The sequence below is a fragment of the Rutidosis leptorrhynchoides genome, chromosome 3 (genome assembly GCF_046630445.1).
Source record: "Rutidosis leptorrhynchoides isolate AG116_Rl617_1_P2 chromosome 3, CSIRO_AGI_Rlap_v1, whole genome shotgun sequence".
NCBI classification, from domain to species: domain Eukaryota; kingdom Viridiplantae; phylum Streptophyta; class Magnoliopsida; order Asterales; family Asteraceae; genus Rutidosis; species Rutidosis leptorrhynchoides.
The window spans coordinates 426405543-426424464 of NC_092335.1; the positions used below are offsets into that span (position 1 = coordinate 426405543).

The 18922-nt window shown below is 32.0% G+C and overlaps 1 protein-coding gene across 1 annotated transcript; it reads right to left on the bottom strand.

Moving 5' to 3' along the window:
* Positions 1–13387: 13387 nt before the first annotated feature.
* LOC139897845 (beta-glucuronosyltransferase GlcAT14A-like) lies at positions 13388–17200 on the bottom strand. The gene is made up of 5 exons (XM_071880563.1): positions 17095–17200; positions 15859–16541; positions 15316–15391; positions 14761–14876; positions 13388–14065 (listed from the first exon to the last, which is right to left on the bottom strand). Exons 2-5 carry the CDS (start codon positions 16448–16450, stop codon positions 13569–13571), a joined length of 1281 nt encoding a protein of 426 aa, XP_071736664.1. The 5' UTR covers positions 16451–16541; positions 17095–17200; the 3' UTR covers positions 13388–13568.
* Between the last annotated feature and the right edge of the window lie 1722 nt (positions 17201–18922).

An 18922-nucleotide genomic window follows, 5' to 3' on the forward strand; every position in this document is an offset into this window, starting at 1 on the left:
ATTAATACACCGACTTTTTTTATTGTTTCATGGAAATGTAAATGGAAATGGAATGGAATAATTACTTTTTTATCCACAAAAATACTGGGAATCATCGAGAGCCCCACCCGTGACATCTAGATTTTTGAGGTCTTTCGTGTTTCATACGATGAAATTTATAATTATAGTTGCAATAGCAATAATATACTCCTGCAACAACATTCCGCATGTATGTCGGCCTCTCAGATTGCGGCTTCCTTTGAGATGATGAAGAATATGGAGGGCGAAAAGGTTGAGGCTATCATGATCAATTCTAGTGGCCCGCCTAAAGTCCCAATTAAAGTTAAAAAACAGAAGATGAGAAGACCGGTTCAGGGAGCCGAATGCAACAGTTCTCTAAATTTGTCAAGGACATTTTATACAAGTGTCATCGAGATATTTTCGGTCTTTGGTGTTTAGCTTTAGATGACTTTTAATCTTTCGTTCGATGGATAGATTAGTAACCCTCTTTCTATTAGTTTCGCGTTCGTTTGTGACGTGTTAGGTTATTTAAACGATTGAGTTTATTGTCGTGACTTTGTGTTTTGGTTGTATGTTTTGTTTAGTTCGGTAGTCATCTTGAGTTTGTAAGTTTTAGGGGTTTTATTTTTTTATTTAACTTCTTATTTTGTTATAAAACAAGCAGATGTCAGCTGCGCGTTGCGGCGGCCGCCCTCTGTTTTTGACGCTTCGAGAGAGTTGGATAGTGTTCATTACACGCTATCACATGTGCCTGGTATTATACAACAAAAGTTAATTGCCAGGCTTCGTTCAACAATTCGTCGTACATAGTGCTCATTACATACTCGCTCTTTCAAAATGACCGCAAACGTTGTTGCAATCACCTAGTCACCTACAACCCGAAATGAAGATGATACGCCTGTAAAAAGCATATCATAATAGCAAAAAAATAAGTGAACTAAATGAGAGACCATTGGTTTATGTTCGGAAAAAAGACACATTTGTCAAACAGTCAACATACCTTCCAGGTTCGAACGACAGTAGAAGCTGATTCTGGATAAAACTGTAAGATATTAAATACAGAGCAAAAAATACGCTTATAAACAAATAAAATAGTGGACAAATAAAATTACAATTAGATGACCATTTGACCCGCTTGATGCACCACTCTCATAAGAGCAGTCAACTTGTATTTCAACTTGTATTTCAGTAGGGACATATAGAATTGAAGCGGCTGGAGAGTTTCCAGCAGCAAAAAGCAAAGGATGAACACCAAGACTAATCTGCATATCAATTATTTAATTACAGCTGTAACGATTCTAGTAATAATCACTTTATAACTATGCATACAAACACAATCTTTAATACATGTACTAACGCCTTTTATCCCATAATTTAAGCAACACAACATTAACCTTACTAACACTACGAACATAGTAATCGAAAAATGTTATCTTAATCAACTATTTTCCTTTCGACAAACAAACTGAAAGTCGTCGAAACAAATGTTAAAAGAATATACTTTTTTTTATCAATAATCATCAGTATTGTCATTATCATCAATATACATGAATATAGATAGCTACAGCAAAATAAGTAAAAGACATTTATTTTCAATTAAAAGTTTCCATGATAACCTGAACTTATTTTGACTAAAAATTTAAATTTAGTTTTGAGTTTTTAAAACTTTATTTATACAACCCGACAAATAAGTTAAAACACATACAAACTAATACCTACCAATAATGCTACCTGAGATGATTGGGTCAGATTCTGGAATTGAAACATCAGCAGACGTCGGGAAAAATTCAAGCAAATGATGCGAGAGACCAATAGGCAAAGCGGGTAGGCGATAATGACAGCGTACCAAATGCTCACCCAAGTTGTCGAGACGCACATTAGCAGGACCAAATCCACATTATCAGCAGGGCTCTACGGGCACCGACTATTATCCATGAAACAAATATAGGAAAATACGTGTTAATAGGTCAGCGGCTTCTGTTAAAGAGTAACTTTCCATGTCTTCAATAAAAGTATACATAATGCAATAGAGGTGATAAGTGTAAAAATTCAATAACAGTTGCAACATGCAAAAAGTGAATAAATATAACATTACCGGTGGCAGTGCTCAATGTAGGATACGTAGAGTGAACAAATTAAAAGTAAATACTTACATTACAAAACGTTAATCAACAGAAATATGAAGCTGACCTGCAGCATACAAAAAAGCCAAGAAAACCGCAATGCAGGGTAAAATACTAAAGCGCTGCAGTATTACGAGAGCATTGGGATCATATATGAGGACATAGGCTCATGCAAAATTGGGTAATATCAGGAAGGAGAACAGGAAGGCACGTGGCTGCAAACTTTAAGTTGCTTTGCCATAACGTGAGACCTTTTTTCTCATATCTTGACACAACCCCTACAAATTCATCATCATAGCCTGTTATATTAAACTTCTCTTTATGATGTTATTATCTTTTTTATTTGGAACTATAAGTATAAGCAAACACAAACATTAATACGAATGTAGGCGGTGACTTTAAGAATACCACTCAAAAAACAATATTTGTGCTAATCATTGTGGCTCTTTCCGTGGCTCAGGCATATGCATAAACCTAGCAACAGAAATATATCGCCATGGCTGCATTCCAGAGGTTGCCATGCCAAGACTCTAAAACATTTACGCGGGTCGCTCAGTCCATGTCTAATATGTTTACCATCATAGCCTAATTTTTTTAAACCGTATAGAATAGAGAAGTTGACAGCATCATACAAATTGCGTAACGCAAGCCAACATTGTGACGGTAACAAATATCTCATGGAGTGAGTATACAAAATACCCCACATTGCGGATGTAAAATGAGAAATGTACCCTCGGTGCTGATGAACAGTAAAATGCTTGTATTGTAATGATATGTAGAATAATAATACTAATAATTAAGCTGTAAAAACAAATCACCATGGCTGCAACTCATGTTGTCGTGCCAAGATATATTCAATTTCTTCACTTTAAGAGGCTGAAGTTATAAGCGCTTGCCATCACAGCCGTGAATATGGACTATGGTTCTGCAAAAAGACCAACGATAATAAAGGAATCCGTGTAAACTAATAAAACCATGTCAGAGTAAAATAAACTTTTGAATGAATTTCTGTATATATTCCATTCATGGTAGGCACTAACATATAGGAAAAAAGATTCTAATAGCCATCCTATTTTATTATGAACATCAAAGAAGCAGACATAAAATCGGGCATACACAAAACACATAAATCTTTTTACATCAAATTCATTGATAAACATACTGCAGCTACAATCATTCAAAGATACCAACACAACTTGAAATAACATTTAGAACAATTTTTTTAAATACTCTATTCATGCTCACATACCAACGAAACTTCTAATATTCATCTATGTCGTAATCAACATCAAAAAAAAAAAAGGAGGAGGAAAGAAAAAAAAGAAAGAAACCTAGACATGAAGCAGACATAACACATAGATTTTTTTTTTTTTTTTTTATCAAATTCAATTATGAATCCAAAAAATTAACACATAAATTTTAATTGAAGGAAAAGGAAGAAAGAATTCAAAAAAGAGGCATACCAAACAATTTAAATCGTCAAACCCTTCTTCAATCGATACAACAGAGCAAATAATCAACGGAGGTGGGTGTGATTTTTTCCATGGAATAAATTGTAGCAATCAAACGACGGTTTTATGAAATTGGAAAAATAGAACCGTAAGGAAAAAACGATGGAGACGGTGGTGACGGCGATGGCGGAACCGCCGACCGAAGATGGAGATTGTGATGGCGGAATCACAATTTGTGTGATGGATTAGAGGTGGTGAAGATGAAGAAGCCTGAAGCTTCCAGAGAATGTAGCAGGTGGTGGAGTTTTTTTTAGATCTGGAGAGGGTTTTCAACTTTTCAAGGCATGAGAAGTTACAAAAATACCAATATCTCTTAGCATGAAATGACGAAAATACCCTTACTGTTGAGGAATAGTAAAAGAGATTTGCTCCATTGTAATATTATTATTATTATTAATATTAATATACATTTTTTTTGTAAAAAAAAAAAAAACATGACCCAATATAAATACTGAAAAATATACAACATTATTACCCATTTCATCTAGAGAGATAAAGGTAAAATGTCATACGTATACTCGAAAGTAGGAAGATTCCTACGTAAAATGTCGTTGGCAACTGATATATATCCTTTTTTTTTTTTTTAAACCTCTTAATTATATATGTATAAACTCATTTATCAATTTTTACACACCAAACTACTCATTTCTCTCTACTTTTTATTATATTTTATAAAATCCTACATTTTTATATTTGAGTTCGCATTTACGTGGTACCAATTTCGATTCGGAGGATATGCAAACTGTTCAACTTATTTAACAATTAGAAAACTATGAGTCCGAAGTCGAGTCCGCGTCTCGTATTCCAAGAATTCGAGGTTACATTGCTAGAGATCGTGAGGAGGCAGCGCAACGATTGTGGAACGATTATTCTTGTGAGACGCCAAAATATCCGCCCAAGAAATTTATAAGGCGTTTCCTCATACGAATACAATTATTCCTCCGAATAGCGCAATGTATAACTAATTTCTCTATAATGGTATTCCCGAATATTTTAGTTATTTTACGGAACGTCATGATGCTATCGGTATGCTAACTTTTACTTCATTAAAAAAATTACTTCAGCTATACGCCAATTGGCGTATGGAACCACTCCCGATATGTGGGACAAATATTTGCAAATGAACGACTCATCATCAATACTATATCTAGATTACTTTTATAAGTGTGTCATCACTTTACACAAAAGTAAATCCATGAGATCTCCAATACACATGATCTTGCACGATTGTATAGTGCTCACGAGGAGAGACATGGTTTCAAGGGTATGCTTGGGAGTATCGATTGTATGCATTGAGAGTGGATGAATTGTCCCGTTGCTTTAAAAGAAAAATACACTTGGGGTGACCACAAGAAATCGACCATTATGCTTGAGGAAGTTGCTCCATATGACTTGTGGTTTGACATGTTTTTTTTTAAGATGGCGGGGACCAACAATGATTAAATGTTTTGAATAAATCCCCTATATTTGATAAACTTAAGAATGGAACGGTTTAATCTGCGCCATTTGAGGTAGATTGTTATCAGTACACCAACGAATATTACATTGTCGATGGTATTGTTGAATTTTATTTAAATGTTAAATTATGCATTGCTGAATTTTGAATTTTTTAATGAAATCTTAATTTATGTCTTTTTTATATTTAATATGTACTTTATTTTATTTAATGAGTTTATTTACTAAATTAATTCCAAAGAAAAAAAAGAAAATAAAAAACTGTAGATCCTACCAAATCTAACACCAAAATTTGACATTTTAAGTTAATGAGAGTCAAAATCTGACATTGTCACGTCACATACAAATTTCACTTTTTGGCCAAAAAGTGCAAAGCTGCATGTGACGTCACATGCAGGGTTATGAATAGTCTTAGGCTCTTTTCATTAGCTTTATATAACAGACAAGAAAAGTAACTAAGAGAAACGAAAAAACTAGAAATAATAATTAACTTTGTTATAAAAGAAAAGAAAAGAAACCAAGAGAAATGAAAAAACCTGAAGTGAGATCATTGCAATACAAAAGGATTAGATTACTTTTATTCATAACATATGTCTTCACAATCACATTGTGCTACATCAGCGTCACATCAGCACATCCTTCATATCACCTACCCATCACACTACACTAGCATCCATGACATATGTCTTCACAATCACATTGGCCCCACTTATATTATTTTATTTATTATACTTATGATATAAAATATTATTTATCTATATTAGGTATAAATAATTTTTTAGTATTACTCCCTCTGTCCCATATTCATAGTCATGTTTTGACTTTGCATGTCTTTTCTTTTTAGCTTTAACTTTAAATATTTTTGTTGTGTTAAATATTATTCGATAAAAGTTATATCAATAAATTAGTTTTTGAATATATTTTTACCGGTATAACGTTCATCAAGTATTATATAACATAAAAATAATAATTTAAAGTCAAAGTTGGAAAAAAAAAAGATATCTAAAGTCAAAATAGGACTATTTATATGGGGCAGAGAGAGTATTATTTATAAGTTATATATAATAAATAAATTATAATATATTGTAACAAATTATAATATTCATTATAATATTAAACATTAAAATATTTCATTACTTAATTTAAAATGACATTAAATTAAACTTAAAAACAATACGACTAAAATAAAAATACAATAACATTTTTAAATATAAAAACTACTATTTGTCGTCTTCTTCTTCATCATCTTCGTCATCCTCTTCTTCATCCTCTTATTCTTCCACATCTTCATCATTGATATGCTCTGGAATGTTAAAAGGTCTTATTGTTAGATTATATCGAATACGGTGGTTTGGAGGATAATTCCAAATAGTTCGATAAGCATATTTCGGAGAAAATGATGATTGCTTCGGGAATAGGTTCTTGATTAAAATTGCCTATACCTCGGCATATATGGATAATCAAAGACTTGCTCATTCGAAAGAGAATTTTAAGTCTGCTCCAGGTATTTCAACAAAATCTTCCAAGACTGATGAAGCTACTCCTTGCTGCTTCTAAGAAGAAAGCCCGGAAAGCTTTACTGGTTCAAAATTTGTTTGATGAAGAAGAGTCAGCAGAAGGAAGTGAAATGAGTATGAATGAGCCAGAAGATAACAGTGACAACGATGATATGGATGGATTTGCTAAGGGTATGGTACTGCTGGCTATGCGTTTTAAAAAGTTCAATTATAAGAGGCTCAGCAAACCATACAAAGTCAGCAAAAGGCCAAGTTAAGTTCGAGTTTTTCTAACAAATATGTTGATGGTCCTAAGTCTGAATGTTACAACTGAAAGTTAGAACACTTTGCATCTGAATACATGTCCAGGAAGCAATCCACTGAAGCTAATTCATTCTTTAAGACTGGAAAGTACAAAAACAAGTACAAAGCTATGAAGGCCCGGCTGAAGGAAAACACAAAGACACAGAAGAAGGGAAAGAAACCAGAAAATGTTCTAGTGACAGAACATCATGATTGGGATGGAACCAGTTCATCATCTTCATCTTCAGATATTAATAGTGATAAGAATTGCACAGGTGGTTCATCTAACCGAAGGATGTGTTTGATGATGAAGATAATGGTATAAGGGAAGCAAACTACAAAATGGACTCCCCTCAATGGAAATCTAAAATTCTGTATAAGGTAGGAAATTTTTGAACTTATACTGATGATCAAAAAGCTGAAATGTTTAACTATTTACGAATTGATCTCTGCAGAAGCAACAAAAAAGAAGAAACAGTTAAAACTAAAATTGAGTTTGAATGAAAAACTAAAAGGTAAATCTTTGAAAATTAAAATCTTATATGAAGAAATTTCAAGTCTTAAAAATCATTATTTTGCTATCCAAGCCTTACATGTAGAAGCAACAGATGTTAATAACCAGCCACAAACCTGAAAAAGATTATCGCTTCTTGATGTACCTCTTCTCAACGCATAGCTAAGTGTGTTAATAAGAAATTTCTAGCTCAAGTTAAAGCATTCTTTGCTGGTGATTATGCTGCTGTTGCTGCCCTTGCAAGCATTCATGGACCCTACTCTTGAAATTGATCCTGAACCCATCTTGTCAAATACTTTTGTCGAGGTGGTTAAGTGTAAAAACGTCCAGACATAAAAATTTGTTAGATCTACTGAGACCCACTGCCGTCCATGAAAGAGATTATGGAGGATGAAGCTAAGTCTGGGAAACCAGTACCTTGGTTAATGAGGATACTGAATTTCAGATGACTTCTACGTAACTCTTAAAGAACGAGAAATTAAAAGGAATATAATCAAAAACAAGAGAAAGTCTAAACCAAAGTTGACTCCCTAAATTTCTTTAAGTACTCTTGATGTGTCTGGTATGTCTATTTATGTATGTTTCACTGGTCTGCCAGTAAACCAAGACCAAACAGTTGTTCGTTCATCCGTTGGGTCTACTAAAATTTTAAATACCGGTAAACCAAAAGATAAAGACAAGACAACAGCTAATGTTGAAGTTGTGTGTAAAAGGAAGGATGCTCATAAGAGTAAGATTCAAACAGGTAAGGAATCTGATGTTGCGTCCTCTATGACTCAGATCCTGGCTGAAAAGTTAAAAATACTATTGTTGGCTGTTATTAACAACCAACAACAGAATCAGACTTCCAACTCGTCTACTTCTAACCAGCACAAACAACCATACAAAAGCTAAGGTGCTATACTTATGGTAACAGACATCATAAGGCACATTCTTGTCTAAAATAATCCATTGATAGTCTGGTTTATCCATCTATTACTAAACTCAGGGGCGATTTTTATTGGGGACGGGGGCAGTCGACCTAGTCGATTTTGAAATTATAGTTGAAAAAATTTGGACTTTTTTTTTTATTTTGCCCCAAACCCAAAATCCTTTTTCTGTAGTGACCCGTCCTATTCCATCTGGACGAATACATTACATTTGGTTACATCGCGAGGTACTTGACCTCTATATGATACATTTTACAAACATTGCATTCGTTTTTAAAAGACAAACATTCATTACATCAAAAGTTGACGGCATGCATACCATTTCATAATATATCCAACTATAATTGACTTAATATTAATCTTGATGAACTCGACGACTCGAATGCAACGTCTTTTGAAATATGTCATGAATGACTCCAAGTAACATCTCTAATATGAGCAAATGTACAGCGGAAGATTTCTTTCATACCTGAGAATAAACATGCTTTAAAGTGTCAACCAAAAGGTTGGTGAGTTCATTAGTTTATCATAAACAATCATTTCCAATAATATAATAGACCACAAGATTTCCGTTATTCAATAATCATACACTCACGAGTGTTTAAAAATCATTCATATGGATTGAACACATGGTAACCGACATTAACATAATGCATATAGAATATCCCCAAAACAGAAATTCATCTGTATATTACTAACTCGAAGTACTAAAGCATACCATTTTCCAGTATGGGGGAGTTAGTGCCCGTAGATCTACCTTTAGGATTCACGTCAATTAGAGTGTCTGTTCCCTAATTCTTAGGTTACCAAGCTAAAGGGGTGATATTCGATTCGATAATCCAACCATAGAATGTAGTTTCGATTACTTGTGTCTATTTCGTAAAACATTTATAAAAGCAACGCATGTATTCTCAGTCCCAAAAATATATATTGTAAAAGCATTTAAAAAGGGAGCAAATGAAACTCACAATACGATATTTTGTAGTAACAATATGTATACGACGGAACTGAACAATGCAAGGTTGACCTCGGATTCACCAACCTATATATATATATATATATATATATATATATATATATATATATATATATATATATATATATATATATCTATATATATATATATATATATATATATATTATCACATATCACATTTAATCAACTAAGTTTATAAATATATTATAACGTATTAAGATTAACATCTTCATATATAATTATATGTAATATTATGGTATTTGTAGTAGATATATTCTTATATAGATAATATTTATTTGTTATAATAATATTGTTATTATGAAAAGTAATTATAATAATGATGATAAATTTAAGAGTTATATTATTTTTATAGTAGTAATAGTAATAATGATAATAATAATATTAATGTTAATGATAATAATAATAATAAATATAAAAGTGATTTTATTTTATTTTTATAATAAAAACAATAATTTTTATGGTAATTCTTAAGTCTTAATAATACCTATTTATGATACTTTGTAATAATAGTAATATTAGTAATAATAATAATAATAATAATAATAATCATGATAATAACTATAATTATAATTTTACTAGTATTTATAATAAGGATATTAATAATAGTAATAATAAGAATTATACCCTCTTGTATCATTTTATGTGATCATCATCATCACCATACTCTTAATCACTAACACATCATTCGGTTACACAACATCATCGTCTTAATCTCGTTCGTCATATTATCCGGATCATCCACGCCTTATCTCCATAATTATAACCGTGACACTACCATCATCATCAACATAATAATTATCATCAACACAGCCAATCATCATCATAATTATAATCATGAGTAATATCATAATCATAATTATAACCATAAACATAATCATATTCAAATAAAATCATAACTATCATTATTTTTCCATAACCTCTTCATCATCACATCATTATCTTTGCATCATCTAATAATCATCACTACCATTTTACATGTATTATCATCACTAAAATCGTCACTTGTCATTATCATCATCGTCCACCATCATTATTTCCTCATGGTCACTAATTAAATTTGTAGTTTAAGACCCATTTGATTTAGAAGCTCACTTAGCAAATTTATTGGGCGGTTGGCCCAATTTGTATCACACCACAACCGAAGGGAACCAAAAGGATATTTAGAACTCGAGTATGCAGACAGCATTATTTCATTCCTCATTTTTTTTTAAACTTTAATCATAATTCAACAAGTGGGTGAGGTGGGGTTATTTGTTTAGTATATGTCGGTCAAGAAGGAAAAGAAAAGGAAACATGCCATATAAATTAGAAAAGCTAATATCAATCAAATTCAATGGGAACAGACGGAATAAGCTGCAATCTGCAGCGGTTTTGCAATGGACAGATAAAGGACAAAAACAGTAGCAGGTGGGTCATAAAGAATACGATGGTGGTGTGTTATTCAAAGTAAACCAAAACAGGAGGTAGAGATGATTAGTTTCGATGGTAACGCTTGTTGTTTTACAATTAAAACAGAAAAATTAAGCAAAAGGTTGATGATGGTTTGGTTCTAATCATACAGAACTGGAAGTAACAACAAATTGTTGTTTGAATAATAACCGAAGCAGCTGGGTACAGGTGGACACAAAACAGTCAATAGGTGATGTTTTGGCTCGGTCTTCGTGAATAATAAATAGATTAGTGGTAGCGTAGAGTGACGGTTTAATAAAGGTGGTGGCTTTTTGTTGGCGATCCCGGCTGCAAAAACAGGAACAAATTGCAGTGACAGCAACGAATAATAGTTAGGTGGTTTGATTTGTAATCAAGGTGGTGGCTTGTTTTTGATGTTGGCAACAGAAGCAGGGATTGACGGGTGACGATGGTTGTGTGGTTGATCGACATCCAACAAAAATGTTTAGTTTATGGGTTTGATAAAAATGATTGTGTTGGTGGTGATTGATGGTGTATTCATGCTCGATGGTGTGGCGTGTGTGATCAAAGTGGGTTTGGGTGATTGTATGGTTTACGGTTAGAAGATGGTTATGGTTTTGTGATTGAACCGAATTGAAGTAAAATATAACAGAAGTAGCAGAACAAGTGATGATGGTTTGATGATGATGTGTGAAGATGATTTACTAACCATTTGATGAGAATAGTTATGGATACATACTCATGTGTAATATATCCCTATATGAATATGTATATATAAAGTTAGAATATCATTCGCTGTACCCAATAGACAATTGTTTGTGTGGTATCTGTGAGAATCAAAAAGGAGAAAGGTAGACAGTTAACAGCGTGTTAATTGTTATCATTAAAAACAAAAGCATAATATAAATATCATATCATATTCATATTACTAATAATTTAATAATCATAAAAAAATATAAACGTGCACAATTCCTTAGCCACCACCAATTATTATTTTAACTTGATTTCGCGTTCCGTTGTTAAGCAGTGGCGGATAAAAATCTTTGAAAAAATCTCAAACTTTCACAGTAATTATCTTTATTTATTTCGGTCATTTTTATATAAAATTCGATCATTAATTTATTAAATATAAATTACATCAACTGTCCCACTCAATTCTGGGTAAAATATAAAAAGTGTTAAATTTTAATAACTAGATCCTAAATACATTTTTAGTAAGCCTAAAATTTATAGAACTCATTTTCGGATCACCGTTTATTTTAAAATCATATAAGTTCATTTTTAACTTGTTTAATATCGATCGAAACATCAAACGAGTATTACAATTATTTAATATTTATTTTTAATATACTTTAATTATATAGAGATATGTTTATAAATAATAATTATTATATATTTCATAACAACAACATTTAATATTTCAATTTATACTTCTAATTATTATTTATATATATACACATGTATCTATTTACAAATAGTTGTTCGTGAATCGTCGAGAACAGCCGAAGGTCAATTGAATATATGAAACAGTTCAAAATTTTTGAGACTCAACATTACAAACTTTGCTTATCATGTCGAAATCATATAGAGATTAAGTTTAAATTTGGTCGAAATTTCCGGATTGTCACAGTACCTACCCATCATATGCGTTTTTGTAGAGGAAAATACTAGTTTTTGGTACATTTCGTACCGTTTTTTGTTGCAATTGATGAATTTTTTTTTTTTTTTTTTTAGCTTTTGTTGAAATTATTTTGTCCCCAGTGATTTAGAATCCTGGTACCGCCACAAGCTAAACCCCAGACATACTGGTACCACTACAAGCTAAACCCCAGACCTAAACTCATTGTGTTGGCCCTTCTAACAAACCAACAGAAAGGAAGATCAAGTCGTCTAAGATGACTCTTCCTGAATTATCATTGAATGCGTTTCCAAAAAGAATTAATCTCTTATTATTGTGAATGCATTCAAAACAAGCAAATCAAATATAGTTGAAAGATTATAGTTGTGATTTTGACTAAATATGACAAACAATTATTTTTTTTGGAAGTCGTATGACAAACAATTATATGAAGAGTACTTATGTAATTAATCATTCTAAAAGCTAGAAACTTATTTTAAAAGTTGATGATACCATACAACACCAAATATGCATTAAAATATTGTATTGTAAAACATTTCAATGCACATTTAGTGATGTATTTGTGTACTACTGGTGACAAACATTTAGTAGCTTTCTTTGCATAGCTTACTTTTTTCTTAGGCGCTAAAAAAAACTATCATTTAAACAATCCTAATAGTTCTAGCTTAAGAAAAATAAGTTTGAACTCCCTTAAGATTCAATAATCTACATAGTGTACTTTGGAGAAGAAGAAAAAATCAGGTGTCGTATCATTCTGTGATCAAATTTGTTTACTTACCTTCAAAATCCTAAACATAACTGCCCAGTAATACCTTAATTATCCAGTATCAAATGCACAGTTTTACTTCATAAAATCCACATCAACTCCATGGATCAAACTTCAGCTTAAGCAAAGAAAACTACAATATGAAAGTTTCATACAGATTCATCATTTACTGCACGGAAAGAGACTTAAAGCGGTGGTCTATGCTTATGGTAATCATTAGACCAACAACGCATGACGAGCACGGTAAAACAATGCAGCCCCAGCGAATCAATATTGGGATTGCAGGTTGTGTATATATATATATATATATATATATATATTTCAAATACTCCACAAGCAAAAATGCCATAATGTATGATCAAATTACATCTCTATCTCATTCAAATCTTCCTTCTATCTCAAAATAACTAAAAAGATAAAAAAAACTATTGACATTGATTTCCATCTTTAGCTGATTCGATCAACTTGTTTATAAGTTTTCGAAGCCTTTTAGCTCCTGGGCCCGGTTTAAGCCTTGTCGCTTTCCCGACCTTATTACAAGCGGACCCACCTTTGCACCATCCACCTGGAGTGAAACTCCCATTGGGTCGTTTTAGTAGTTCATTATCAATTCTATCCAATACCGACGTATCTTGGTTAAATTTACGTGCAAATGCGGCCCCACTTTTTATCATTTTTGCAGTGTCGGTTATGTTGAGAACGTGTGGATGCTGTTTTGGAGGGTTGTCCCATGAAATAAAGTGCATGTCGTGGTTAACGACGGTTGGTATGAATTGTGGAACGTTGCAGATAACGGTTTGAAAGTAACCTTCGGGTGACGAGACGAAATTGGTGTAGTACATGAGTAGAGTTCGTGGTAGATTATCCCAACCCCATATGCAGTATTCTACGAATGCTCGTGATAAAACCATCCAAGCGGATCCTGTAAGTACCGGCAACGATTTCAAGCAAAATTAACTACTCCCTTTGTCCCGAAGTAATTTTCCGTTTTGACTTCTGAAAGTCTTTCATTCTCAACTTTGTCTTTAAACATTTGTATTTGTGTTATATAATATTTGATGAAATTTATATAAATAGACTGGGTTTTAATCATGTTTTGATTACAAGTATTGTATAACATAAAAAGTCAAAGTTGAAAAAGAAAGGCTTTCGAAAGTCAATATGGGACAGTTATTCTAAGACGGGGGGAATAATTATCTTAGGAGGAGGTCGAGATTGTAATTTGAAACAGATTATATGTTGTAGAATAGTCAGATGATCAGTTTTGAATAAGCTACTCAGCAAAATGTTTTTAGTAAAAATACACGCATACGCACGCACGCGCACACAAAATGATAAAAGGATATTGCCCAATCCAAACAATCAACTGATTATTGCAATGTAAAAACTTTCAAAGATGAAACTATGAAAACAAAAACTGCCATATATGATGCTTGACATTTAAATTTCCATAAATTTGTGAAAGATCTATTTTTATAAAAATCTAATGTTCTTTATGAATAATATTTTTTATCCAACAAAGAGGCAAGTATACGAAAATGATACTCTTTATGGATATGCATTTGTAAGGAAAAAAAAATGTGAAAGTAATTAAATTTTTATATATATAAACCATACCTGTAAACAACTTAAATGCTGTTGGCAGAGGCCTGTTTGGTTTTACCCAAAAGATATCAGACTTCTTGTTTTGATATAGTCCAGGATCAATCATCAACGGCATAGCTCTTTGATCCCTGCATATGTACAAGGCCAACGCGGTTCAGAATAAAATCACTGCACACATGTATGTGTGTCTCTACTATAGGTGGCAAAACGGGCGGGTTGGATAGTAGACAACATTTTTAAAATGGTTCAAAGTACCTTGGTTCAAATTGTTTTGACCCACTAACATCATTGTCTATTTCTAATATATAATTAGCTACTATATTGAATATAGTATCATAATCATCACGATCACAATAGTGATTTTTATAATTTTTAACAAAAAGGTTTAAAAATTTATATATATTTCTTAGTCATGGGTTTTCCAACTAAAACTGTTGCCATTTTAGTTGATATTTTCATAATCCCGCCCGACTGACCCGTTTGCATGAAATTTAAGCCCAAATAAGCTTATTTTCACGTAAACGGATTGGAATTGCGACCCTGGTATCTGTAAGTGAGGGAACCTACTCCTTCCAACCCAATTGACTTGTGTGTTCAACGAAATTCCAGTCTCGATTTATATTACGAAATGTAGAAAGAAGATCTGCAGATAAATTTAAGAAATCAATTAGTTTTGTTCATGTAGCTGACTTGGCATTAATTGTTAATGATAGATATGATAGATTTCATTTAGACAATTGTTTTTGCAAAAGTGCATTAAAAACACATTTTAGGCATCAATCAACCTGTTCCCCTTTACGCTATAATTTTGATTTTACCCGTTGGACCCATTACAGATAAAACATAATACCCGTTGTTAACTAATATTAAGAAGCTGTTAAAAAAACCTAATATTAACTAATGTTATCCCTAACCTTTTGCTGCAAACAAACTAGCACTCTAGCAAAAAACCAAAGGAAAAAAGTAATAGGAAAAACAACTCTACGCTATCAATAAATGAGCAATTTCGAATAATTTAAAAGATTTAAATAATTTCAGATAATCTAAACACAACATTTTTCAAGAATTGTTCAACGAAAATATAGTTTAAAGAGAGTTAAGAACGCTTACCATCTTGAGTGACTAGAGGATAGTCCGACGCACTGAGATTAATAAACCAATCCCAATCTTTATTCCTCTTTAAAAGAATGGCACATGCATGAAGTGTATTCGACACCATAGTGGGCCCTCTATACGTTACCATATTTGCTTTCGTAATCATGTAAACATTCCCAACTTTAGCAAACACGGGATCCTTTTCAACACGTGCTGCAAGCTCCATTCGCTCATCGGGTTCGGATTCAAGATCAAGATGAAGAACATAATAATTCCAAGGATGATATAATGCTCTAAGTGTCCTCCAAAGTTTATTTATATCTCCTTTCGATCCGGATATTAAATACGCAAAATGAGGGATCGAAGAACGAGAAGATTGTAATTTCTGGGACTTGATCTTATCTTCGGCGAATTGTGGGATTGTTTGATTTGATGAAAAATGAGTGTTAAATACTGGGAGAAAAGAATTTATTTTGTACAAAGGAGGAAGAAAGCCCATATTGAAACAAGTGGCTAAAAGGAATAAACATACAATTGAGGTTATCGCAAGAGAAAATGTCCATTTTTTTTCTGAATGAAATTTTTTGATTTCTTTTAGTTTTATCATGATCTACAAAACCACCTTAGTTTTATAACAATTTAATAGCCAACAAGTCTCACAAGCTCTTCTTCATGTATTGATTACGAACCGAAGACCGCTGAACGAAAAACAAAAACGAGAAATTAACTAACTTGATACATATTTATTTATTTATATTTATAGTAAAAAAGAAAAAAGAAGAATTAATTACTGTAGACCATCCCTAGTATGATTTGTTTAATGATGCAAGTGGTGAACATAATTAATCCTCTTAATCCTCACTAGATTAAACAAAACATATAAGATTATAAGATTAGACTAAAAAGATTAAGCTATATCACATGTTAATTTTCAATTCCTAGTTTGCAACCACCATAAAAACACACATATGTGTGTTAACTTAAAATTAAAATTATCCTAAATATAAATACCATCAGCATACAGATCCAAAATTAATGTAAATATTCACATCACTAATGTAGAAAAAAAGATTTTAAAACTGCAATAGAATGATCGCATCTTAAAAATCAGAGCTCAAGAACAGACATACCCAGAAATAGATATAAAAAAAAAAAAAAAAAAAAATTAATTCAAAACAAATTAAGAAAAATTAACACATACCCATTAACAACAAATAAAAACCCAATACAAATTTACAATAAATTAATCACCTTGTTCGAATATGTTGATATGTTGCAAGCGTCCACGTTGAATAGACTATAGAAAAGAGAATAACAGTTACTAGAGAGAGGGGGAGAGTGTAGAACAAAGCGTTTATCGATTTGATTGTATATTTAATTAAAGAGATTTTAGATTTATTTAGGAGTATTTTGTTTGAATCTTCATGTCACTGTTTCTGGTGAGGAAGATTACTTTTTTGATTATTAAACCCTTTTATTTTTGTCATAAAAAATTCTTGTTTTTCTTACGAGACCAGTGTTATGGAAAGTGCTGCTTGAATCGACACGGCATCAAGATATCAAACGGTTTATTTTTGTAGTAGATTCTATAAAGAAAAAGAATATAATATATATAAAAAAATTTCTAAACATAGCCTAAGACTATCGTTACAAATAAACCAATTTATTACTCATAATTTTTTTCACAAAAATTTTGGTGCACAATTTTTTTTCTTTTTTAAAGATAGCTCTTATAGCTATATCATTAGAAAACACTCTTAAATACAAATATAAATATCTACGAAATAATAAAATTAAAATTGTATTTTATATTCTTGTTTTTCTTCTACTTAAAACGAGAATTATTTATTTACGAAATTTTATTTTGACAATTTGACAGCATGGACTAAATCGTTGATTTTGACGAATTGCACATTTGCACGATTTGACTTATACCAATTCTTTAATTGAGAGCCATGTAAAATAAACTCGTATGTACGTCTGAATGACTTATTTTCCAATAATAAAAATTAAAATTAACAAAAAGATCTACAAAGTAATAACTCCTTCCATCCCATATTAATATATTAATAGTCTAATATTTCATTTTGTGATGTCACAAATTAATAGTTCATTTTCATAATATAAAAAAATAAAAAACTTAAGTTCTATTATGTTCTTAATGTATGTGGATATGATTAAAGGAGAAAAAAAAGGTAAGGGTAAAACTGAAAATTAAACAGAAAATACAGTACTTTTATGAAATTTTCTTAAACTGTGTATTTTTTATCTGTAGACTATTAATATAAGACGGAGAGAGTATATTAGACTAGGTGGCAAAAGCCGCACGTGTTGCATACATTGTCCCACCATTCAATATTATGTTCTTCATGTTTTAAACTATTAAATAAAGATGGAAAATTTGATTCTAAATCAAACGTTTAGGTAAAACCAAGTGTGACAGAACAAATGAATGAGGATCGAACATTTGGATATAAAGATGCATATATGACTTTATGTAGCGCAGTGTTGGTGCATTAATCTCAAGTTCTATATTGTAATAAATTCTATTACTTTGTGGTTTACATTATGGACAATATTGGTTAATATATTTCGTTTGATATGTTTAACCAATGCCGAGAAATGGTTTAGAGCTGTTTGGTTGGCAGCTCAGACCATCGACCGATGGTAGGGACCATCGGTCGAGGGACAAAGACCATCGGCCAAGGTCAGAGACCTACGACCGATGGTCACTGCAGACATATATATATATATATATATATATATATATATATATATATATATATATATATATATATATACGGGTGTTGGGTTCCTTTGTTATGTTACAAACCCTACACCCTGTGGCCGACCTATTTCGATTCTGCTAGCGTCCCTACACACACCCCAACCGAATACACACCCTAAGGCGTCGATTTCATCAACAATTCGTTGGTTTCACTGATCCCGAAGCGCATACGTATTCGTCTCGACCTAGATTAGTGTTTTCCGCCTCTAATCATAGTTAAACGTTTTATCTAAGATCCTTAGAACGTCTACAAAGTGGTATCAGAGCCGTGGCTTGTGATCAAAACATTTT